At 60.1% G+C, this 25,406-nt stretch overlaps 1 protein-coding gene across 5 annotated transcripts in view; it reads left to right on the forward strand.

Annotated features, from left to right (window-relative positions):
• The window catches only part of RASGEF1A (RasGEF domain family member 1A), a 53,105-nt gene that overhangs the window by 3,985 nt on the left and 23,714 nt on the right, over positions 1–25,406 (forward strand). Inside the window, exon 1 of one of the 5 annotated variants that reach the window (XM_084903432.1) lies at positions 21,860–21,923. The exons of 3 other annotated variants lie outside the window; for them this stretch is intronic. Coding sequence is in view for 1 of the 2 variants with exons in the window: in XM_084903430.1 (XP_084759556.1) it covers positions 22,234–22,251 (18 nt within the window). In the remaining variant the exon portion in view is untranslated. Of the gene's footprint in view, positions 1–21,859; positions 21,924–22,196; positions 22,252–25,406 lie in introns of those variants that run through there. One more of the 5 variants, XM_084903430.1, reaches the window with a different exon arrangement.

Raw genomic sequence — 25,406 nt, forward strand, 5'->3', positions numbered from 1 at the left:
GTCCCTGCGCTGGGCACACAGGAAGAGCCGGTCTAACACCCGGAGCCAGCTGTGGGAGGGTCAGCGGAGGTCAGCCTGGCTGTGGCGTAGGAGCCCCACAGGGTCCTGGCCGGCTCTGAGCCGGGAGGGCCGGGGCCAGCGGGAAGCTGGGGCTCGGGGCAGGGAGGCCTGGGAATGAGTGGGTTTCCTGGGTTGGGCCTGAGGCTGGTGCGACATGTCACCAGGCGTGTGAAGGTGTCAGCATCCGCCCTGCTGCCTGCCAGGGCGAGGGTGGCGAGGCCTGATGCTCCTGCCCCCTGGCTGCCCTGGGCAGCGTGATGGCCTGGGGGCAGTGTGATGCTCTCCTCTGCAGGGTCCACACTTCCCGGGAGCCGCACAGGTGCCAGGGTCCACCTCCCTCACAGCAGGGAGCTCCCAGGGTCCGGGCGGTGACGCTGGGAGGCGGACAGCAAGGAGAGAGTCTCTCCCCTCCCTGCCCCCGGTGAGCCGGGGCCGGGCCTCTGAGCCTGTGCTGCCGGAGCGAGGCCTCTGAGCCTGTGCTGCCGGAGCGAGGCCGAGCTCACACCCGCCCGCCCCTCCGGAGCGGCTGCGAGGTCTGCGGTGAGGTGGGTGCAGGGAGCAGTGGGCAGGCAGCTCAGGGAGGAGGGCCCGAGGCTGGCCCTGTGGGAGTCTCCCTGACTTCGGAGGAGAGCACCCGTTTCCCCGCTGGGCGATTCCCCGGGCACAGAGCTGGGCACTCGGGGGCCCTTTCTCCGTTTGTCCAGCAGTGGTGTCCCCTCCTCTCCGGTGAGGTGCCGCTGCCCTCGTTGGCGGGTGCAGTTGCGTGCATGCAGCTTCTGCAGCTCAAACACAACCACCACCCCTTCTCACGTCTCCCTCTCCAGCTCTCTCCACCCCGCTGTCCGCCCCTGCACAGGCAAGTGTGCCGCCGTCTCTGCTTCTCACTCCACACCCTCACCGCCCACTCCCATCTGGCGCGTCCCCTTCGCTCCAGCGACCCGGTCTTCAGGGGCCTGCGGACACTGAGGCAGCCACGGCCCCCGCTCCCGGGCTCTGCAGCTCACCCTGGGCCCCAGGCCTCCGGCTCCATCCCGGGCACAGCTGCCACTCCTCAGGAACTGGACCTGTATCCTCCCCTCAGCCACCGCCTCTGTTCCCTCCTCGGTGCTCATCCCTTTCCAACGCCTCCCGACCTCGGGGCTCTGTCAACATGCAAGCTGGTGCCTGCTGGATGCCCCAGGCGGCCACGGGCAGCCTGTCAGCTCTGCTCCCCGTCTGAGCAATGGGGCAGCTGGGGTCTCCCTGGTGCCTCTGCCAGACCCCCTTGCCTGGGCTGAGTCATCAGCCAGGGTAGCCTACCATCCCAGACCTGACTTCTGCCCTCTACCTGTCCCTGCCCACGGCCGCCGGCCCAGGCGGCTGCCCTCCCCTGGCTGGACCACTGCAGCAGCCTCCTCCCTGCAGTGCCTTTTCACAGCAGTCAGGGGCCTTTTACCCTTCTCGTTGTAAAGATGCTCGGACCTCCTGCTCCATGCAGGTGCCTCTTTGCCCACCTTGTCGGCTCCCAGGCTTCCTGGGCGGCCTCTCTGCATGGGCATGCTGTGCCAGGTGCCCCGGGCCTCTGCTGCATGCTGCCCCCGCAGTTACCCGTCTGTGACCCCTTGGAGTCATGTCTACCCCGGCTTGGCCCCAGTTGGACCCCAATCTCAGAAATGGTGGCTGCACTGGTAGACTCAGCAAAGCCTGTGAGCAGTTGTGTGTGGTGGGCAGGGGGCACAGATTTGTGCCTGGGAGCCTGTGGGGAGTGGGGGTGAGGAGGTGAGGGATGAGGGATGAGGGATGAGGGGTGTGCCTGGCCTGGGCCACGCTGCTCTCCCCATCCACGGAGAGGAGTGGGGAGCAGACCCAGAAGCTCTGGGCCGAGAAGGGGGGTCTCTGGTGACCAGACCTGCTCAGGAAGGAGGAGTGGGGGTGGGCTGGGAGGCCAGGCTCTGCCTGTTGTCACCACCACTTCCATCTCTCCAAGTGTCACCCTCAGATGCTACCTTGAAGAGAGTTCTCCTGGATCAGTTGCCATGGCAACCCTGTTAACAAAGAGTAGCTTGCGTGGAGGAGGCTGGCTTGCCCAGAAGCTGAGGGGGCTGGGAGAGGACGTGCATTCTGACGGGTTTATTAGCCAAGGCGGATGCCCACCCCCGCGAGGGCTGCTCACGGGGCGGGCCCCTCTGCTGACCCCCTTTGCCCGTGAGGCTGAGACTCTGGTATCCAGCCCCCCATGTGCCTGTCTCGGTGCCTCAGTTCCATCTGGGTATGGCCTGGGTCCCAGACACAGCCGGCTGCCAGGGAAGGCCCTGGGTGTGGGGGATGTGCCCAGGTGAGGAGCCCCATCTTGTCAGTGTAGAAACCCAGCTCAGAGCCCATACTTCTGCCTGAAACTTCCCCAGAACCGTTCTGCGCAAGCCGCGCCCTGTATGCCTCTGAAGGAGCCCTCTCGGACCGCCGCCTCTGCGGCCCTGGTCTTGGCTGCCCCCCTGCTGACTGCAGAGGGTGGGCCCTGGCGGCCAGGACCCAGGTTTCCGCCTCGGCTGAGGGCCGGGAAGAGGGTGGAGGCTGGGTGGGTGGATCAGGCGAGTGAGGGGATTCGGGCTGGGTGGATGGGGTTGGAGGCTCCTAGAGGAGAAGCTTGTGGTGCTCCACGGCTCCCAGGAGGTACGGGCAGAGCGGGCTGCGCAGTGAGTCACTGCATTGCTGTTAGTGGTAGGGGGTGGGCCCTGGGGGAGGCTGAGCTGTTCCAGGAGAACGTCAGGCTGGCCTGGGGAGAGCCTGGCCGACGTGCACTGCCCATCCAAGGCCAGGCCCCTCCTGCTGGCCCCACCTCAGGAAGGGGGTCCCCGGGCCTGTGTCCTCCCTCCTCTGGCCTGGGGGCTCGGCTCACCCCAGCAAGGTGAGTGTGGCTGAGGTGTCTCTTGGGCACGGAGCCCTGGGTCACTGCGGGGCCGGCAGAGTGGGTTTGAAGGACTCAGGAGGGAGGCTGACATGAGCAGGGTTGTCCAGGGTGCGGGCTGCTCTTCTGGGGAGGGCCAGGGCAGCTAGAACCATGGTCACAAGTGGGCATCCCGCATGGGCGGGGCCTGGAGGGAACCGCCCACCACAGTGCTCCGCCCCCAGAGGCTAATGCGCGCAGGCGCAGGAGCAGAACTCTGCAGCCAGTGAGGGAGCTTTCCAGAAAATTGCCTGCAGACGAGCTGTGAAAACACCTGAAGGCTCATCAGAGAGACATGGTGACTCAGGCCAGGCTGGTGATAGAAATCAGCACCGAAACGTCGTTTAAAGCGTTCATATTTGGAGTTTAAAGCACGTATAAATATTCACTAACCAAAGGATAAGACATCCCGGTATTAGATGGCAATGGAATCCAATGATGAAAACAAGGCAGGTGCTGGTGCGCACAGTCATCGGGGCGCTGCAGGCGTCGCCATGATCTCCTGTGTGGAAGTATGTGAGCGCCTGTTTCTCCGCCCCCTCGTCTTTGCCGAATGGATGGGTGAGAGATGGCATCTCTTGGAATTTTATGAGCATTTCTTTTTCTAAGAATGAGATCGGGTGTGTCTCTGTAAGATCTGCCTGTATTTTCTTTCCCGTGAGCTGGTGTTTGCATTACCAACACTGCTTCTGTTGGGTTTATGGCACTTTTTTTTTATTGATTCTTAGGAGGACTCTACATACATTAGGGAAACTGAACTTTTGGAGCATGAGTTGCAGATCTTTCTCCTAGTTTACTGTAGGCTCATCTTGTGCTTTTTTTTTGCATGAAGAATTTAAAAATGTATGTAGCCAGAACCATGATTTTTTAAAACATATTTTAAAATACATATTAGGTTTGAACCTTGTGAAGTTACTGTTTCTGTAGGCTGAAGTGATTGTCTGCCAGTAATTTCAGGGGCTTTTCTACTCCGAAACTATAAAGAAATTCTCTCGTTTATCTCAAAGGTTTATGGTTTCATTTGTCAAATGTGAATATTCGATCCATCTGGTGGGACTCCAGCTTAATGTTTTTCCAGATGGCCACCCATTTGCCCAACACCACTCATCAAATAATTGCCTTTCCCCGCCGATTTGAATTATTACTTTTATCATGGACTAAGCCGCCATACACGTGTGAGGCTATTTCTAGGTTTTCTTGTTTGCTGGGTTGCTCTGTCTGTATATTCATGTGCTGATTGATACCATGGTTTAAATTTAATTGTTATTATGAACATTTTCAAACCCACACGTGTCCATATTCAGCAGTTAAGATCTTACCAGTTTGCTTCATGTAATAATTTTTTTTTTCCCCTCCATCCTTCCCTCCCTTCATCCTTCTTTTCCTTTGCTCTGTTCTTTTTCTTTGTGGCTAACGTGGTGAAACATCCATGCCCAGTGTGGTGGCCTGTCCTCCAGCGCGGACCTGTAAACAGCCAGGGCCGTGTTCGAACAAAACCACACAGTAACGATCACACTTCACAAAATCAGCAGCCATTCCTCGCTGTCACCTAACACCCAGTACGTATTCCGTTTTCCTCATCCTGAAAATGCCTTTATTCAGTTGGTTTGTATAATTGGTAACCAAATTAAAGCCATATGGGCACCTGGTTTTTATTTTCCGTAAACCCCTTTAATCTTGGCCTAACCGATTTGGCTCAGTGGCTAGAGCATCAGCCTGCGGACCGAAGGGTCTGGGTTCGATTCCGGCTTAGGGCACGTACATAGGCTGCAGGCCCCTCCCCTGCCCGTGCCCTGATCATGGCTCTGGGAGGAGGCAATCATTCAGTGTGTTTCTCTCACATCGGCGTTTCTCTCTGTCTTTCCCTCTCTCTGAAAATCAATGGGGAGAAAAAATATTTTTGGGTGAAGATTAAAAAATATACAAAACACCTCTTGAGTGTACAGCAGCCCTTCCCTCGCCCACTGCCTTTTTAAAGCCATCGGCTGGTGAAGGCCCTGGGTGAGTTGCCCAAGAGTGGAAGGTCCTTTCCTGGGGCTTCTGAATTTGCTCCCTCACAATGTCCTCCACCCCTTTCCTTCCAGACTGGGTTTAGCTCAACAGCTTCTTTTTCGGGATTTATGTTATTGTGGCAAGAATGCTTCTCGGTCCTGACCTGTCCTTGGCGTGGCGAGCAAATCACGTCAGGTTTGGCTGTGGTGGTGGTGAGCCTGGGGTGGGGTTCTCATCCTGGCATCATCCATCCATCCTTCTGAGGGTTGCAGCCGGTGGTAACCTCTGTGGGCCCCAGGGTGGCACAGGGCTTCTTCCCAAGGTCGTTTCTCCCAGAGGCGTCTGTGGGCCCTCCGTAAGGAACGTCCCTCATCTACCGGCTGTTTGGTCTTCCCGACACCATCTTATTAACAAAGCGAGATGCGTGCCTGATCCCTTCCTTCGCCGCCTCCTGGCACCAGCCGCCCTCCTTTCCCTCAGGCGGTCGGTACCTGGGCCCAGGGCCCAGCTCTGTGTGGACGTCGTTCCTCTGTCTGCCAGGGCGCCGCTGCCTCGCTCACCGGCTGGCGCTGGCTGTGGCTGTCGCTGTGGCTGCCCGGGCCCTGGCTGTGACCGTGCACCCATGGGTGGCCGGCCCGCCTGGCTTTCCCACGCGTCCTGATGCCAAGGAATGGCCTCCAGCAGCGGAGGCTCCGCCAGGACACCTGGTGCCGAGGCAGCGGAAGTGCCTGCACATGTGGAGGGCAGCGAGGAGTGTGCCTGGAGCAGGACCTGCCTGAGGTGTGGGGAGACGTGCACCCCAGCCGTCTCCCCTTTCCACTCATGATGCTGTGGATGTGAGCCCCCTGTGCCCCCTCAGGAGAGAGGGCAGGGGGGGGGGAAGGGCAGACCCATGACCGATGGGCACCAGGGTGCCTCTGCACGGCGGAGAACGGCAGGGCGTCAGACAGTGGCACTTCCATGAGATGGCAGAGTCACAGCTGTAGGGGACGCTGGGCCCAGAGCGCTGGGAGGCAGGGCACACCTGGGGGCCAGCAGGAGTGGGGTTCACAGGGAAGGGCCTGAGGAGAGGGAGCTGAGTGATGAAGCTGGTCTGACATCAGCCTAGGTCCCTGGGCACTGGGCCCCAGCTCAGCACCCGCTCCATCCATGATGACTTCGGGGATCTGAGCTCTGCCCTGTCCTCTGTGCCTCCTGCAAGGTCTGAGGAAGCCCCCGTGGGTGGGTCATGGGCAGTAAGCAGGGGGCCCCTGACTCACTGCCCAGAAGAACCCAGGAGGTGCAGAAAGCACACTCCACCTTGACCTGCGCCTTCTGCTCCAGCACAGTGTGGGGCTCGGCGTGGGCGCCGGCAGCGAGGCTGTAGTGGTGCCTGAAGGAGGGGTTCCCCGCGCCCAGGCAGCCTCCTCTCCCGCCCCGCCCCAGGCACCCCGTGTCTGTTACACATGTGACCTGGCAGGTGCTGGCTGCCTCACTGCCCTGTGCTGAGGCCACAGGTGGCCACAAAAGCCTCTGCCTGGCGGCTGCACATCCACATCCGAGTCCACCCCGTGGGGGTCCGGAGGTGTGAGACCAACGGCTGGGGCTCTGCTCGCTGGGGCCGGAGTGACCCCTCAGGTGAAGTGCTGGGAGCAGCGGACGGCAGGCAGGCCAGGCAGAGGGGTTTCCGAGGCCGCCAGGACCTCCTGGGCCAGGTGTGTGGGGCTGCGGGCGCTCCCCCAGCAGCATGGTCTTCCTCCTGAGCCCCTGCTTCCTAGCTCTGCCCCCCCCACACCCCTTTCCCTTCGTTCTCTCCCCCCCGCCCCCCCCCCCCCCCCCGCCTGACCCCGAGGCAGAGGCAGCCTCTCGCTGGGCACAGGGGCTGGGGCTCTGTGTGCAGCATCTTCCTTCTCCTGCTGCCGGCCCTCACCCAGCGGGGACTTTACAAAGGTGACCTCACAGCGGGACCCAGGGCCTGCGGCCTCACACCGGGCCTTGTTAGAAAGGCACCTTCCGCCCGGCCGGCGTGGCTGATGGTTGAGTGTCGACCTCTGAACCAGGAGGTCACGGTTCAATTCCCGGTCAGGGCACATGCCCGGGTTGTGGGCTCCATCCCCAGTAGAGGGCGTGCAGGAGGCAGCTGATCAGTGATTCTCTTTGATCATGGATGTTTCTATCTCTCTCTCTCCCTTCCTCTCTGAAATTAAAAAAGAAAAGAAATAAAGGAATGCAGGTTCCCAGGCCCCTGCATTCATTCTTTTACCCACAGAGCAGGGCTCACTGTCCAGGGAGACCTAGCCTGCTGCCCACCACGTCTCTTCCTTCCACCCCTTCTCCTGTCACCACAGATGCCACCCTCCTTCCTGGCCCCTGCCCACCCCGGCCCCACCTGCTGGGCCTCTGCTCACCCACAGAACCGGAGGCTCCCTCCGCCCAGCGGCCTGGTCCTGGGAGCGTGCCCTGGGCTGCTTCAGGCCCAGGACCTGGTGCTGAAGTCCCGGCAAAGCCCTCGTCTCTGGGCCGAGGCCTGCGTGGCCTTAATGCTCCCCGACCCAGACCAGCCTGCCCGTGGCTGCCTGGACCAGAGCAGGCACAGCCTCTGTCCGGCACCGCCTGCCCCACCCCCCAGCCGTGTCTCAGCCAGTGTGTCTCACCCAGCAGGTCACCACACCCTGCACCGCACCCCGACCTTCCTCTTCTCCCCCGCAGCCGGGCCCCTTGCCTTCGCCCGCCCCTCCCTGGGGACAGCGCGCTGGGCACAGGCTGCTGGGAGGAAGCCGCAGCTCAGGCAGCAGTGGCCTTTTGGGCCAGAGGGAGAGGGCCAGGCAGACCGAGCAGCCCCTGCTCCTCCCCCAGCCCAGCACAGCAGGCAGGCTCGCCCTCCCAGGTGCCAGCACGGCTGTGGGCACAGGGCCCGCTGAGGGCAGCCGGATGTGCCCCAGGGTGAGGTCGTGGGTGTGGGCAGAGCACGGGGGCTGATGCCTAGGCTTCCCTGGGCTTGCTCTGTGGGGGGCATGGCGGGCACCTCACCTGCACTGATGCATCCAGTCTCTCCGTAACCCCGCGAGGCAGACTGCTCACCCCCACTTCACAGAGAGGACCCCGGAGAGAGTGAGGGGCGAGGGGAAAGGGTGCTGAGCCCGCAGCCAACCCCACCCCCACGCCCAGCACCGGCTCCGGTTGCCTGTGAGGTAAGAGTCTGGGCGTTGGTTTCAGCTTCGATCTTGAGCAGACTGTTGTACACCTCAGACCTCAGCCTGCACTCCTGGAAAACGGGCCCGAAGCACCTCACAGGAGTGACTGTGACAAGTACACGTTCAAGCTGTGAGGTCTTAATTCAGTCCCCGAGGGCACGCTGGGCACCCACGGGTGGGAGGGCAGGACTCAGGGGCTCCGTGAGGAGCACGCCCTGCCCCCGGAGCTTACAGTTAAGAGGAGGAGGACGGGTCCCCCAGACGCTCCCTGGCCTTGGGACAAACTGCACAGACGTGAGCCGGGCACTGCATCGGGTTAGTCAGGGTCCTCCTTCAGCCCTCACTGCTGTCCAGGACATCCCTGTGTGTGTGTGCGTGTGTGTGTGTGTGTGTGTGTGTGTGTGTGTGTGGTGGTCCAGACCCAGGGTGACAAGCGAGGAAAGGTGGTAGCAGGGGCAGGGGCAGGGGCAGGGGCAGGGGCAGGGGCAGGAAGATGTGAAACTGAGCAGGTAGCGAACTGGGGACGCGAGGACGTCAAAGTGAGCCAAAGCGAGCGGGCGGTGCAGGCAGGTGCGGGCCGCTGGAGGCGCGGCCGGTCAGTGACAGCGGAGGGTTCCCGCAGCCTGCGCACCGCCCTCTGTGTCATTCCCACCTCCGCCGCCAGAGGGCGGGCTGGCAGGCTTCCACCTGCGGGGACTTCGCAGGAGCTGCTGGAACCCCAGTCCCTCTCGGCTTCCTCTCCAGATGTCCAGGGATTTGGCAGCCTGTGCCCCGGAGGAAAGTCCCCAACTTTCCCTCCTGTGCTGTGTCCAGGCTGCTGGGCTGCAGGAGCTCCGGACGCCACGGCGCTGCCAGCCGCACCAGCTCCCGGGCCGGCCCCCGAAGCGGACACGCCAGTGGCTCTCACGCGTTGCTAACACGGCCGGCGGGAAGAGGCTGCCTCCTTTGGCCCCTCCCTTGGCTACGAGTTTGGGGCCACCAGGGAGAACCGCTGCTTGGCGCTCGCCCCATAGTGATCCTGAGCTGCAGTCATGGTCCCAGACGCGCTTTAGCAAAAAGCACCGCTTGTGACACACAGTGTGGAGGGGCGACGCCAGCTGCCGCTGAGCAGGGCCGCCTGCTGGACCCCAGCCCCCACCCAGCCCTGCTGCCCAGGCCCAAGAGGTGCGGTGTGGTTGGCAATGGTGTGACAGAGCGTGGAGGTGTCAGCTCCAGGCCCCCGAGAAGCAGAAGCCAGACTAGACCCGATGAGAGAGAGAGAGAGAGAGAGAGAGAGAGAGAGAGAGAGAGGGACCCGGGGAGCCCTGAGATGGAGGAGAGCAGGGGAAGGAGCGGGCAGGAAGAGGGCAGACCCAGAGGAGCCTGAGGAAGTCCGGGAGAGGCCCATGGAGCCCAAGGACAGGCGCCTGCGGGGGCATTCTGCCCTGGGAGAGGCTGGGCAGGGCCGCCCAGTGCCCTCCACGGGAGCAGCCCAAGGACACGTGGCCTCAGCAGGCACCTTGGCAGCTCCAGAGGGCGCACCCAGGACCCTCCCGGGGCCATTGTCACAGTGGGGACCTCCCTCTGGGCCCTGCCCTCTCTGCAGCCCCTCCAACGCCTGGGCTTGCCGTGTTGGGTGTTCCCGTCTAGCTTCTGCTTGTGGATGACGGGGCCGTTTCTGGAGGGAGCACGTTGGCCGGGGACCAACGCACGTGGACACGTTCCAGGTCCTGTCTGTGGTCCTCGCTCCTCACGGAGTCCTGCAGGGCGGGATGGTGCCAGAGCCAGGCCAGGAGCAGAGGCGGAGCGGGTGTGTGTGTGTGTGTGTGTGTGCGTGGCTGCAGGCTGGCTGCTGGCATGGGTGGCCTCCAGGGCCGTGCCCCGCGGCATGTGGCACTGAGCCAGGCGCCGTACAAGACCCCTGTTGCTCTGAAGCAGAGCTGGTTGCCATGGTCCCAGGGACCTGTTGTGCCGGCAGCTGCCCTAACAAAATGCTACACGCATGGCGGCTGCAATAACACATTTGTCATCCGCCGGTTGGCTCTGTGGGTCAGAGGCCAGTGCCGCTCAGCGGGCCGAGGTCCCAGTGTGGCCTTCCTCCCGGGCCTGCAGGGGAGGACCGGAGCTCTGCTCCCCCTGGCGGTGGGCAGGCGGCCCCCGGCTCCCAGGGCCCCTCTGGGCCCCCCACGCGGCTCCCACACCAGCAGGGGTGTCCAGTCCATCTTTCTGCCGCTCTGTAGTCACACCTTTTCCTCTGACCGCAGCGGGAAGGCTCCCAGTTTTAAGATGCGTGTGACTGGGTCAGGCAGCGCTGGGCTGGAGCCGGCTTCTGTCCTTGTCCAGCACCGCCCTGTGCTCACCCTGGCCCATCCGGGGAGCAGACGGAGGTTGGGGCCGACGGCAGTGCCCAGGGGGGTGCGTGAGCGCCAGGCGGAAAGCCGGTCCCGGACAGGCCCGCCGGCCGGGGGGCCCTCCAGGTCGGGCCACACGGGGATGGGGCTGCACTGTTCCCTGGATGGCCCGGCGAGCCCTGGGTTGAATCTCCATTTGCACAGCTGCCTGTCCAGGTGTGTGCACACCTGCGCTCCTGCTGCTGCCACAGGAACAGGAGACCAGCCTGTCCTCTGCTTTTCCTCTCCACTCACGTGTGCTTGTTCCTGCCTCAGTGTAGGTGCTTCCCGGGGAGCTCCTGGTGCAGCCCAGATCACAGGATGGGGGTGGGGTGTGCGCCTGGGAGGTGCAGGCAGGCAGCGGGGGCTGCTCCCCCAGGGGACAGGAGGGGCCCATGGGGTACCGCGGGGCCTGCTCTCCCAGGGGACAGGAGGGGCCCACGGGGGTACCGCGGGGCCTGCTCTGGCGGATGCCCCCTGCATGTCTGGCCTGGAGGGTGGGAAGGGAAAGCAAGTCTCAGAAATGGGATCGAAGGACGGAGGCCAGGCCCCAATCCCAGAGCAGCCTCCTCACAGCACTCCCTGCTGGATGTCTGGGTTTCCAACCCTCCCAGCCCTTCCCTCAAGGCCTGGTCCATCCGAGGGGTGACCAGGACCTTCCATGCCCCTCGGTCAGGGAGGTGCCCGGAACATGGGGTTTGCAGTCCAGCCTGCACTGCTGAGTGTGACCCCAGGCCCTGCCCGCTCTCACTCTGTTCCTTGGGGCAGGGCCCCTCCTCACCGCTTCCCAGTGCTCAGCCGGGGCGAGAGCCTCTGTCTGCTCCAGGTTCCTGCCAGTCCTTCCCCACCCCCCACCTCCCACCCCTGCCAGTCCTTTCTCCTCCCCCACCCCCCCACCCCCATCCCAGCAGGCCACCACCCCAGCCTCTGGCCCTCTCCCCTGCCCCGCAGGGACTGCCCTGGGCCTGGTGCAGGTGGGAAAGAGCTGAGCCTTCTGCCCCTCGGAGGCCTTTGGGTTCGGCCTGCTCTAGGGGCCCGGTGAGGCTGAGAGGCAGGGCCCTGCGGCAGCCGGCTTGCCCTCTGAGGGTTCTCCAGGCTGCACTTCGGTGCAGATTCCCGGGCCGCAGCCCTGGACTCCGGTGTCGTCAGACCCAGTGGGGCCCGGGAAGCTGCTTCGTAGCAGTCTGGCTGGGTGGGGTGGGGGACACTCTGAGAGCGAATTACGGGACAACAGGCAGACACTGGGCTGTCGTCTGTGTGCTGGATGATGGTCTCCTTGTGGCGGTGACAGGTGCATGCTGAGCTGGGAGCCGACTCGGCACCACCCCAGGCGGAACAGCCCCAGCTGCTCGGAGCTCCCTGTGGGGGTCCCCCTCCTCGGTAGTCATCCTCCGCCGGGCCCAGACCTCCGCCTCACCGGTGTGTGCAGCGCCAGGAGGAGCTGCCGGACTGGGCTGCGCCCGCCCGCCCGGGTGCCCAGCACCCACTGCGTTTCCGAGAAGAAGACGCTGAGGGTCGGAGAGGTCAGAGGCTGGGCCAGCTCCCCCCGTGGGGCACAGATCTGAGGCCTCACCGGGCTGCAGGGCGTTCGGTGCAGCTGTGTGGCCGTCTGCAGGGAGCTTTGCTTGAAGAGGACACAGAATAATCCTGCTTTAAAAACAAACTTTAAACCCACCAATGGAAGCATCTGTAGCAGCACTTTCCCTGAGTAAGGAACTGTCAGACCCGGAGCCAGCGCCCCAGTGAGCACCGCCTGACGGCTGGCCGCCTCTGTCCTCCGGCCCAGGATCAGTGTCCTGCCCCATCCATCCCGCCCTCCCTCCTAGGGGCCCTGGCCAAGACCCGGGCCGCAGTTCTTGGGGACAGAGGTGCTTCTTGAGAACGTTGAGCTCAGATTCCTGGGGACTGAGAGTAAATCATTATTTTTAAAAAATATTTTTTTATTGCGTTCAGAGAGCAAGGGAGAGGGAGAAACAAACAACGCTGAGAGAGAATCAGTGATCCGGTACCTCCTGCGCGCCCCCTACTGGGGATCCAGCCCGCAACCGAGGTATGTGCCCTTGACTGGGATCGAACCCAGGACCCTTCCGTTGGCAGGCCGACGCTCTAGCCACTGAGCCAACCCAGCTAAGGCAAGAGTACATTATTACTGCGCCTTCGATCTTACTCAGAAATCTGCAACAGTCTGCAGGAAGGCCGAGCCTACCCTGGGGCCGGACTCCGGCCAGACTGTGAGGAGCACAGCACACAGCTGCCCCCCAGCGACCTGGGCTGAGCCAGTGGCTTTGCACCTCTTCCAAATCAGAGGCAGATGCGGAGGGTCCCAGAGCAGCAGAGCTGTGAGCTGGGAAGTGCCAGGGGGGAAGGCTGCAGGTCTGTGTCCCTGCGGGGGATGGGGCCAGGGAGGCCTGCAGGAGCAGCATGGAGCATTCTGAGCAGCCGGAGCAGCCCCCGGGGGCCTGTGGGGGAGGGAGCAGAGCCTCTCAACAGCAGTGGGGAGTCCCACCCAGTGAGCCTGGCCTTTACAGCCAAGTCACAGGTTCCTCTGCTGGAAGCATGGGGGGCCCTGAGGTTTGTAAGAAGGGGCCGGTGGAAGCCACACGGGCCCCTCTGTAGGGTGGTTAGCAGCGGGGAGGGGCTGAGGGAGGGCAGCAAACCTGGCCACCGGGAGGCCGACGCTATTTCCTGGGGAGAAGGGGTTGGTACTTGGACTAGGGCGTTCCTGTGGGATGGACAGACAGACAGGTCAGGTGTGGGAAGCACAGAGCAGGCTAAACTGCCCGGAGGAGCAGGGAGGGACGGAGTGTCAGAGTGGGGTCTCCACAGCTCTGCCAGGCCCTCGGCCGCTGTGTCCTCTCATTACATGGATGCAACTCTCAAGTCCCCTCCTCTCTCTCTCTCTCTCTCTCTCTCTCTCTCTCTCTCTCTCTCTCTCTCCTTTTAAGATTTCTTTTGTTGACTCGTGGGCATAGACAAACAGTATGGTGATGGCCAGAGGGAAGCAGGGGTGAAGGGAGGTGGAGAGGGAAAAGGGGAAAATGGTGATGGAGGGAGACTTCACTTGGGTGGTAAGCACTCAGTCCAATATACAGACGATGATGGATGATAGGATCGTGGGCCTGAAACCCGGATAGTTTTATTAAACAATGTCATGCCAATAAATTAATTAAAAAAGATTTCTTCATGTGTCTGCTTCCTCTGGGGCTGGTTCTTCCCTTGGCCCTTTCTTACTTGCTGTTCGTGCTTCTCTCCTGCCTGTTCATGCCTCTGCCCAGGTCAAGGAGGAGCCTGGTGAGTGCTCCCTCTGACCCCACAGCAGGCCTGGTGCAGTGAGGGGGGTAGTCAGCACTTTGCTGCAAGCTGCGCCACCCCTCCCCCGAGGCCAGGATGCAGGGGGCTCCACACAGGAGGCTGGCTTAGCGGGCAGCTCGTGATGGGTGTCTGGCCTCCCAGCCCAGAAGTGACCAGCACTTGTCCAGTATTAGGACAGGTGAGCCTCCTGGGCTGGACCTTGTCTCTAAGCCTGCTTCTCCCATCCACCCGAAGCCATCTGCCTTCCAGAATTGTGAGGCACCTCGGCTGCTGGTGGCCGCCCTCGCCTTTCCTCTGTGCCCTTCTCTCTCACGGAGGTTGGGAAGTGTAAAAAGCAAATGCATGTGCTCAGTTCACCATCTAAATGCAGGTCAGAGGATGGCTTCCTATGAAAGTGCTCTTATAAATGCACAGGCCATGCTTCCTTTCCTTAGGCCGAAAGTTGCAACAGCGCCTTCATTTCTCTTTCTCTTCCTCCCAAACCCACATCTGAGCACTGAGCAAATCCTCCGCTTCTGCCTCAGTAAGTCCAGAATCCGCGTGATCTCGCTCCTGCACTGCTGCTTCCGAAGTCCAGCCTACCTTCCCGGGCACCTGGGTTTCTGCAGGAGCTTCTAACGGGTTTCCTGCTTCCAACTTGTCTTGTCTCCATAAACCAACCAGAGTGGTTTGGTCAGATGGTGTCATTCTGCACACAGATCCTCCAGTCCAGGGTCTAGGCTCCCACCCCAAGGAGAGTGTGCCGGGGATGAGAGAGGCAGGGCCCGCTGCAGACACATGCGGACTCCGGGGCCTCAAGAGGGGGGGTGGATAGTGTCCATCTGGAACCTGTGATGTAACCTGATTTGGAAATAGGTGTTTGCAGAGACCACAATGGATTGGGGTAGGCTTTAAGTCCAGTGACTGGCGCCCTTATAAAGGGAAGCAGACAATAGAAACACGGAGGGAAGAAGGTCATGTGACCATGAAGGCAGAGACATACACGATGCATCTACAAGCTGACAACCACCAACGGCGAGGGAGAGGCAGGAAGGGTTCTTCTAGAACCTCAGAGGGAACAGGCCCTGCTGGCACCTTGATTTCAGACGTCAGGCTCCCCAGACCGTGAGGGAATACACGTCCGTTGTTCTAGCCCCTCTTTCTGGGGTGAGGGGTGCTGCAGCCCTAGGAAATGAGTGCAAGCCTTCCCCGGCCTACAGGGCCCAGCAGGGCTTGCTCTCGCCTCTCACCACCGTCGCTCCACAGCAGCACCGGCCTGCACCGGCCTTTCCTCTGCGGCCACACAGGACTCTGCCCAGGGCCTTGGACTTGACACTCCCTTGGATCTCCAGGGAGACGTCTCTCAGGTCTTGGCCGGGAAGCCATCACACAGAGCCTCCCCTGACGCCTGTGAAACAGCAAAGCCCCTTTAGCTCTCCTCACAGCTCTCACCGCCAGCTGTGCCTGCTCCCTTGTGCAGTGTCTGTGTCTTCATGTGAGTCTCCTGAGAGCCAGGACTTGTCTGTTGCATTCATGACTATTGCCAGTGCCTGGAGTGCTGTGAGGCAAGTAATCAGCGAACGAGTAAGGAAAACAGCACAGCCAGGTGAAATAGGGACAGATCCCAAACAGGCAATTCAAGGGGAAAAAAAATGCCTTTTTTTTCCTCCACCTCAGTCTTGCTCATAATTAAAGAAATACAAATTAAGTCTGCAATGAGGTCATTATCACTTTGTCAGGAATGTGAGGGGAATGGGGGTGAGGCCTAGGAATGTAACTTGGATCATCTCTTTTTTCTTTTTAAAATGGAAATATATAAATTATATAACAAAATCCACCCATTTAAAGTGACTAATTCAGCGATTTTTAGTATATTCACAGGGTTATAGAACCATCATCATTACTTAATTGCAGTAAATTCTCACTACCTCCCAAAGACACCCCACACCCCTCAGCAGCCAGCTCTCCGTCCCCACCTGCTGGCCCGGGGTGACCACTGTCCAGCTCATGACTCTGGATTTGCCTGTTCTGGACATTTCATGTGTCTGGTATCTTTTGCTTAGCATGAAATCCTCAAGCTTCACACACGAAACACGAACATCATTCCCTTTCATTGCCAAGTAATCTTTCACTCTGTGGATATGCTACGTGTTTATCTCTTCATTAGATGGTGGACATTGGGTTGTTTCCACTTCGTGGCTAATATGAATGATCCTGCTATGAACATTTGCTTACATGTTTTTTTCAAAATTTAATTTTATTAATTTTTTTACAGAGAGGAAGAGAGAGGGATAGAGAGTCAGAAACATCGATGAGATAGAAACATCGATCAGCCGCCTCTTGCACACTTCCTACTGGGGATGTGCCCACAACCAAGGTACATGCCCTTGACTGGAATCGAACCCGGGACCCTTCAGTCCGCAGGCTGACTCTATTCATTGAGCCAAACCAGCTAGGGCCTCCAACTTTTTTTTTTAAGGATTGCTTTGGTTATTCTAGGTCCTTTGTATCTCCATGAGAATTTTAACAACTTCTAAAAAAAAAAAAAGCACCTAGAATTTTGATAGGGATCACATTTTATCTGAAGATCAATTTGGGGAGTATTGCTATGTTGACATATTGTCTTCCAATCTATGAACATGGGATGTCTTATTTAGGACTAGATTACTCTCCCAATTTTATTTTGTAGTTTTCAGTCTTGCACTTCTTTTGTTAAATTTATTCCTAAGAATTTAAATTCTTTTTGATGCTATTGTGAATGGAATTTTCTTAATTTTATTTTCAGATTATTCATCAACAGTATATAGGATTACAACTAACTTTTGTGTATTGATCTTGTATTCTGCAATCTTGCTGAACTTACTTAATAGTTTTTTGTTTAATAAGTCGAATGTACTTCCTAGGGGCAGTTCTGATTGCTTTTCTGCTTGTGGGTCATATCTTGTTGTTTTTTATGCCTTTTAATTTTTGTTGTTGTTAAAACTGGACATTTAAAATGACTTAATGTGGCAACTCTGGAAGTCAGAGTCTCCCTCCTCTTCAGGGTTGTTGTCATTGATGTTTTTTGAAGACGTTGTTGTTTGGTTAGTGACTTTTCTGATTTAATTCTGCAAAGTCTATATCTGGTGGTGTGTAGCCACTGTAGTTTCTGCTTCATTATGTTAGTTGTCATTTAACAAAAACAGAGAGGCTTCCTTCAATGCCTGGAACCAGCAAGTCTCCCAGTCCCTGCCCAGAGCTCCGTGTGCCTGTGGGCACACCTCGCCCTCAGCCGGGGGGACGGGAACTCTGCCTGAGCCTTCATTTCCCGTTTGCTCAGAGCCTCGAAGTCAGCCAGGGTGAGGGCTCAGGATCTCCTCAGTGCTCCTGTGAACGTGTGCACAGCCCAGACATACGATGAAGGCGGCCTTCTGGATTCCAGGAATCCACTGCAAGCTTTTGAAGCTCCTGTGGACACCTCATTCCTGAGCCTTGTCTCTCCAGCTTTTTAATTATTGCTCGCTCCAACTGTTATCTGCTGCCTCAGGCAGCTGAGGAGTTACATGCCTGTAATTGCTCTGACAATCAATCCCGGGGAACAGGCTTTTTGTACTGGGTGAGCTCTGAACCAGGTCAAACACAGGATTCATGCCAACGGGATCTCTCCGGAGCTAGCGGAAACAATGACAGTGTTCTGGGAGTGAGGCCTCGGGAGAGTTTCAGCTCCCACAGCAGCTCCCAGGCTTTTCATGACGAGTGTGGGGTTTCCCGGCCCTGGGAGCTAAGGAGCTGGGGTGGGACTAGGGCAAGTTAACGCCCCACAAAGCTTTGATTCTTATTGGGATCCGGCTACTTTTTCTGTGCCAGTAAATACTCCCTAATCTATCCAAGCCCTTGACTGGTTGCTGGCTGCTTATATTGGGTAAAAGGCCAAAGATTCCCTGGGGAAGTAGCCAAAGGATATGCCAAATGGGCAGTTAACAGGTGAACAGAGGGCTGGGGCCTTCAAAGGGCTGGCGATTCTGGCTTCTGGCTCTGGCGTCTGCAGCAAAGCTAATCTTTCCATGATAATGGGCAGCTCCTAATGGGGAGGGATTTCCAGGTGAGCTCTCCGGTCCCAAGTGTGGCTGCCAGCCAGGTGAGAATGTGCCTTCTCTGATCCGAATAAAACAATCACCATTACCAGAGCATGATTAATATTTCTTACAATACTAGCTGGTGTCCCAACATCCCGTTTCTGCCCCGTCAGTGTTGGGACACCTTCTGGGAATGTCCTTTCCCGTGATTTCAAGAGTAAAAGGGAATACATATTTCCGAATTACACACTCCCAACCCCACCTGCAGCTGTGGATTTTGAGAGATTGGGAAGAAGGGAGGGCTCCTAACCCCGATTCACATCCTACCGAGATGGCCTCATCCTTGTTTCCCCCTTTAAAGTGGAAATAAAACTTTGATCTGCAAAATCAGGGTCCGCATGAGCCCTGGCGTGACCTCCGAGGGGCCTGTGGGGAGGCTGCAGGGGGGGTGCAGCTCCAGGCTGCTGGTGGACAGCTCAACCTTGACCTCATCTGAACCAGTGAAGTGCTTCCAGCCATTGGGAAACAGCTCTGCAGGTTCAGCCCCAAGGAGGTTACGACTGTGAGCCCAGCTCCCTGGGAGTGCTGCGGAGGCTGTCAGCATGCTGCCCGGTGAAAACCTCTCAGGTAGCATGCACCCCCATCCCGCCTCCCCTCGGCCACTCTGCCGAGCTTCTGGAGAATGCCCAGGACAGCCAGGAGCGTCCGCTGTCTTTCGCTGCAGCCACCCTCATTGGTCTCCGTGCCTTGAATGAACTGACCTCCTTTGAGCCATGGGGCAGTAGCACTTGCTGGGCTCCCCGTCTGGCATGTCCTCCTGGTGCCTTCACAGGCTGGCAGCCCCGCCCAGCAGTCTCTGCTCCAGCTCACCTCCAGGGAGGCCTCCTGGACCCACATACTCTGTGCCGTAGCCATTCTCATCACCAGCTACAATTTAAAAAATATATAATTTTATTGATTTTTTACAGAGAGGAAGAGGGAAAGAGATAGAAAGTTAGAAACATCGATGAGAGAGAAACATTGATCAGCTGCCTCCTGCACACCTCCTAGTGGGGATGTGCCCTCAACCAAGGTACATGCCCTTAACCGGAATCAAACCCGGGACCTTTCAGTCCCCAGGCCGACGCTCTATCCACTGAGCCAAACCAGTTTCGGCTCCAGCTATAATTTTGTTCATTTGTTTACGTGTTGACCATCCTGCATCCCATGGCCCTGAGATAAACCTTGAGAGCAGAGCAGGGACTGTGTCTCTGAGAACTTAACACTTAGTAAATGCTCATCCGCCCTGGCCAGTGTGGCTCAGTTGGCTGGGCATCGCCCTGTGCACTAAAGGTTTGCTGGTTCGATTCCCATCAGGGCACATGTCCAGGTTGTGGGCTTGATCCCCGGTAGGGGGTATGCAGGAGGCAGCCAATAATTGTTTTGCTATCACATTGACATTTCTCTCTTTCCTCTTCCTTTCTCTCTCTCTCTCTCAAAATCAATAAAAGTGTGTGTGTGTGTGTGTGTGTGTGTGTGTGTGTGTGTGTGTGTTAAGTGACTACTCTAGTTAGGAATGTAAATTACCAGCCAATTGTCAAAGAACCCACAAATGAGGAATGCAGTCCCAGGGCCCTAGTGATTCCTTCCTCCACACCCTCACCTGGTCAGACATCACTAATCTCACACAGAACATTTGACTCGAGGAGCCTAGACGGGAGCTCCGATTCTCCCAGAGAGGCCCTGTGGGGAGCCACTAGCCTTCTGTGAGAGGTGGTGGGAGGAAGACTAGGGTGTAAGGTGCATGTCCTTGGGCTGGCAGTCCAAGGTGTGGCCCTTGAGGCTGTTCCCAGGGTCAGGAAGACTTCCTGGAGGCGGTGACAGGCATTGGGGCAGAGGGAAACGAGGACAGTTTGGAGGGTGGGTAATAACACGTCTTGGAGGTGAAAATCAAGTGGACACGTCCCAAGACAATAGAAACCAGCCTGTGTAGAGAGGAGGGCGCTATGTCCGGGGCCCACTTGTCTGCCCCCAAGCAGCTCCCACAGGGTCCCTGCCAGCACCAGGCAGAGCCTTCTGGTGTGCCAGCTGGAGGGAGGAGCTTGTGGGGTGTAAGGAGGGGAGAAGTGAAGGCCATGAGACTGCTGGGGACTCATCTAGGCTTTATGGCAGAGCTGAGGCACAGCCCTCAAAGAGACTAACTAAGGTAATGGGGTCCTGTGTGAGCCCACAGCCCTCAGCTCCTCCCACAGCTTCAAGCCGGAGAGCGGCCAGCAGGGGGAGCACTGGCACCCCGTCCCCGCAGCCGGGGCCAGGAAGGATGGAGATGCAGTCCAGGCGCACACAAGCGCCGCCGGCTCACCCCTGTGACAGGGAGAGGGCCACCGTGTCTGTGAGGATGCTCCTGGCAGACAGTGGTCCTCCTTCCTCCTGGGCGAGTTCTGTGGGTGAGCGCACCTGGGAAACCAGTCGGTGAGTACAGGAAGGCACCTGCGGCTGTGCCAGCGCGGCCCCTCCTCTGGCTGTCACAGAGGCAGAGGGGAAGGCTCTCTCGGGGTGCAGGTGGCAGAGGGGTTTTAACTGCTCACATGGACTCCCTGAGACAATACTATGGACACCGCAGCGACCAGATGTCCTGCAGGGCTGTGGGGCAGGGCTGAGGCGGCGGGGACAGGTGGGGCAGGCGTCTCTAGGGCAAGACCCAGCTCACCCGCTTTGGTGCTCTGTAGCCATCCGTGCAGGTCCAGGACCCCAGTGCCCGACTGGCCTGATGGTGCCACAGCCCTTGCAGAGGCCACTGGAGTTTGCGCCCTCTGGCTGGCCCGACAGGAACAGCAGAGGCAGAGGGGAGCAGGTGTATGGAGGTTTGGGGGCTGATGTGCTAGCAGCCTGCAGCCCTGGCCGTTTATTATTATTTAATCCTCACCCGAGGATGTGTTTCTTATTGATTTGAGAGAGAGGGGAGAAGGGAGGAAGAAAGAGAAAGAGAGATTGATGTGAGAGAGAAACATTGATCCGTTGCCTCCTATCTGTGCCCCAACTGGGGACCAAACCCACAACCTGATTGGTGTGCAGGATGATGCTCCAACTGAGCCACTGGGTCAGGGCAGCGTGGCCATTTCTGCCTGCTGCCCCCTCTCTGCCCACTGCCCACCATGGTGAGGGCTGCAGGCGCTGAAGCAGCGAGAGCGGAGTTCCAGGCCCAGCAGGGAGCATGGGGCTGGGACAGAGCTCAGGAGAAGGACAGCCGCTCCGACCTCCGACCTCCGACCTCCTGCACGTCGTGGGGCAGGCCAGCCGCGGACCCAGCACGGACCCCCATTCCTCGAAGCAAATTACTGGGGAGTGAGGCTGTCCCCTTCTCCACTGTATGGGGACGGGGCGAGGTCCAGAAACGGGCCTTATCCCGGGCCCACAGCCACGGAGGAACCGGGAATCCGCTGTCAGTTATTTTTTCACTTGTGTTTTCAAAACTTAATCTCCTGATTGGTGAGGCGGCCGGCAAACAAGTGGGGGTAGCAGGGAGGAGAGCTGTCTCCTGCAGCGCCCGGCGAAGGTGGGCATCCTGGGAACCGCCGGACACTGACAGGGGTCCCCTCCCCGCCCCAGGGCTGCTCCCGAGCTCCAGGGCCCTGACCAGCGCCTCTCTGGGCACCCTGGCTCCTCCTTGAGGAAAAACCATGTCCCTGCTCCTCTCTAGTGATGGGTCTTCCTCTCCCACCAGCCGCCGGGCTCCCAGCTCCCAGCTCCCAGAGGGGGCGCTCTGGGCCGGTCCGTCTGGTCCCTACAAACTCCGCGCCCGGGTTGGGGCAGGGGCTGGCGGAGGGGACCTGTCACCGGCAGGATTCCTCCAGAGCCGGGCCCCCGGGGTGGAATGCGCCCCGGTGTCCTGTGCCAGCGCCGCCCACGCGTGTCCGGATCGGCCTCCCTCCGGAGCAGCGGTGCCCCGCTCACCAGGGGCCGGGCGCAGGGTCCGCGGGACGCGCCGGGCGGTGCGGGGTGCGCGCCCGTCCGGAGGCAGCCAAGCCCGGCGCGGTCCCGCCCCTCCGGCTGTGTCCTGGACATCCCCGAAGCGAGGCCGGTGAGGCAGGGAGGGGATGCTGGAGGGGGGAAATGGGGTGCAGGGCTGTCTGCGAGCCGGGTCTCCCGTCCCGCCCGGCAGCCCAGCGCCGTCCCGCCCGCCCCCGCTGTGCGTTTCGCTCGCCCGGCCCCTCCCGGCGCCTCCCCCGCGGCCCCCGCCCGCTTCCCGGCCTGGCTCCGCTTTCCCGCCGGGTTCCCGGCTCTGGCCCCGCTGGTCCCCGCGGTACCCCGCCCCACCCCGCCCCGGCCGCCGGGGCTGGAGCGGGAGGGCGGAGCCGGGGAGGGGAGCGGATCGGGGCGCAGCGGCCGGGATGCGCCCGGAGCCCCAGGTAGGCGGGGCGGGCAGGTGGGGTCCGGCGGGCGGCGCCGCGGGAAGCGCCGGGGAGACCCCATTGCACAGGACCCGGCGCCGCACACACCAGGGGAGGTTCTGTCACCCGGGAAGGAGGGGACCCCCCGGCCCCTCCCGCACACCTCCGGTCTGGCCCAGAGGCAGGCCCTCCTCTACCCCCCTCCCACACAGCCACCTCTGCGTCTCCTCCAGGGGCACCTGCCGCCCAGCGGGCGGCGCCAGGGCTCAGCACGGTGGATGGCCCGCCGCCTGCCCTCCTGACGGGCTGTGGCTGCGGCACCGGCCAGCCCGGCAGGGACTCCTGCGGGGAACAGGCCAGGGAGCAGGGACAGCAGCCTGGAGCAGGTGCAGACAGGGTGGCCGCCGGGACCGGCAGTCAGGCTGGTGGAACCAGGAGGTCCCTGGGCCCTGCCTTAGCCTCCGGGGGCCAGGGCCCTGCTAGCCCGGAGGAGGCCCAGGGAGGGGGGTCTGTGATGAGGAGGCCCGTGGGCAGAGTGAGAGCCTGTGAAACTTGTGCTGTTTGTATAGGGGGTGTCTGGGGGAGAGAGGGAGGTGTGTGGGGCAGGACTGGGGGGCGCGGGGGAAGGCACAGATGCCTGTGGGGTCAGGAGAGTGGAGTCCAGGTGCCGGCAGCTTCCGCTCTGCTGGCGGGAGGCCAACAGCTGCCCTGAGGTGAGTCCCAGCGTGAGTGCTGCCTGTCCATGGCTGTTTACGGGGGCCTGCCTCTCAGACGTGCCGCACCCCGCAGTGTGGCCAGGTGTGCCCTCTGTTCCAACCCCCTGCGCTGGCGCTGACTGCAGCCTGGGCACCAGAGGAGGGCCTCTCTGGGACCGGCGGTGACAATCCCCAGCCTGGCTCGTGGGGCCCGGCCACTTGGTGCACAGAGTCCTGGCCAGCGCCGGAGCTGTTTGCACTTGGGGAGGGTGGACTGGACGGCCTCGGCTGTGCTGTCTGTGCATGGAGTCTGACCCAGGGTCACCTGAGGTGGGGAGTGGAGAGAGGGCCCAGCAGGAAGGACCAGACGGGCTTTGAAGGGGAAGGGGTTGAGTCCAGGGCCGGACTGGAGGCCGTGTCAGGAGCGGAGCAGGCAAGGACCCTGGGGCCAGCAGGTGCGGGGGCTCAGGGCGCCAGGCTGGGAGGCAGCAGTGGGGGAGAGGAGGCCGCTGCTCAGGCCTCACTGACTGCAGGGTGTGGTGCTGCGGGGGGAGAGGGAGAGCGTGCCCTCCGCAGAGGGGAGAAAGGATGCAGGTGGACCAGGGGGTGGGGGAGGCAGTGGACAGAGTTGGGGAGCAGGCATTGCGGTTGTTTCTGGAGCCCCAGGGTGGGCTCCTGTGTGTGCCGTGCAGGGTGGAGGGTCCTGGAGGTGGCACAGGGGTGAGACCACCTGCCCTGCAGCCAGGTGACCTCCCTGGGAGAGTCCCAGCTCAGGGGAGGTCTGGCCTGGAGTGCTAACTTGGAGCCTGAGCTTTTCCACCCGGTGCGCCCCTGCCACTTCCTGGCCACACTGCCTACACCTGTCCCCACTGCCTAAGGACAGCCTGGCCCTGGGCGGCCTGTCCACGCCCCCGCCCCCGTCCGCTGGGCTTCCTGCGAGGAGCCGGGAGGCCCTTCAGTGAGCTTCACCCGGAGAGGGAAGGGGAGCTGCTGGCTCATCCAGTATGTCAGGGCTGCTGTGTGCCTTGGGGCTGGCTGAGGGGGGAGTCAGGGGACAGCGCCACCTGCAGGTCACATACCCATCAAGCCAGGGACCAGTCTTACAGGGCTGAGCAGCAGGGGAAGGGGGGCCCTCTGGGGAGAGAATCATGCATTGGCTTTGGGATGGGCAGGGTTTGACTTGGCGCAGGATGGAGCTGGCACCTGTGGAGCAGGGTCCTGGCTCTCATGGTGAGCTAAGCAGGAAGACTCCCATGAGTCCACACCTCTGGGCTCCTTGGACTTCACCCTTCAGGGTGACTGCTGGGAGTGACCAGAGGAGGGCTAGGTCTCTTGGGACTGGGGTGTCAGCCTGGAGATCTGTGATGTAGCCTTGCTTTTCATTCGCTTAGCCCAGTGGGAAACTCCTGGTCATCCTTAGAAGCCCACTTGAAAAATCACCTCCTCCAGGCAGCCCTTCCTGCTTTCTCTTTTCAGCGTTAGTTCTCCTGCCCTTGTTCCTCCTCAGCACCCAGCAAAGACCCCTAATCCCAAATTGCTCACAGGGCACTGTGATGTTACATTGTCTCCCCGGCAGACACGGAGGTCCCTGGCTTCTATTTCCCAGTGTGAGGCACAGGTCAGCAGGGCCTCGTGGGTGTTTGGTCACTGAGTGAGTGAGGGAAGAAAGGAAAGAACAAGCCCGCGTGGCCTGTTTCACACCCAGGGAAGCTAAGGCGCTGTGGCCCCGCTTGCCTGAGGTCAGCCAGGAGGTCAGGGGTCAGAGGTTGCAGCAGCACCAGGAGCAGGGGGAGCCCGCGTGCTTTCTGGGCCTGGCTGACCCCAGAGCCTGCTCGCCCTTGGGGTGCTGGGCTGGGAGCATGCCCTTAGCAGAGGGAGAGAAGTTCCTAAGGAGCTGGAGGCCTGCAGGCCAGCCCGGAGGGTGGAGTGGTGCCCTGTCATGGGCCAGGAAGGAGGCTACAGGCCGGGGCAGCCCTGGGTGACAGAGCAGGCTCACTGGGGACACCGTGTCCCTGGCCAATGGCTGAGAGACCCACAGAGCCAGGGACCCGGGGCCAGCAATGTGCAGGCCCCTACTCACACACACCCCTGCCTCAGGCCACTGGAGTGAGCATTAGTGTCTGTTCCCCTGGACTCTGTGGGAATGTCTCTGGGGATGGGGACCCCTGTGCCCAGGGAGACAGGCAGGGAAGCTATTCGTTTTTAGATATTGTGTGTTAGGTAACTGATGATCGAACTCTCATCAGCTGGAACAGATTTCCAGTTTGGATTCCTGGAAAACCCAATAAATTAATCCCATCACAGCATATACGATACATTCCACCTCTCCATTTCTAACGTATTTTTTTTTTTTTTTCTGTGATTCCTAAAAGGTGCGAAGCAACATTAAATCATGACCGTGGCCTTGGCATGCTTTTATTTTAATGAGAAGGCCTCTAATGCTCTACGGTTAAGTCTGAATCTGGCCTTAAATTTCAA

This window comes from Pipistrellus hanaki, assembly GCF_964339955.1.
Source record: "Pipistrellus hanaki genome assembly, chromosome: 14".
NCBI lineage: Eukaryota > Metazoa > Chordata > Mammalia > Chiroptera > Vespertilionidae > Pipistrellus > Pipistrellus hanaki.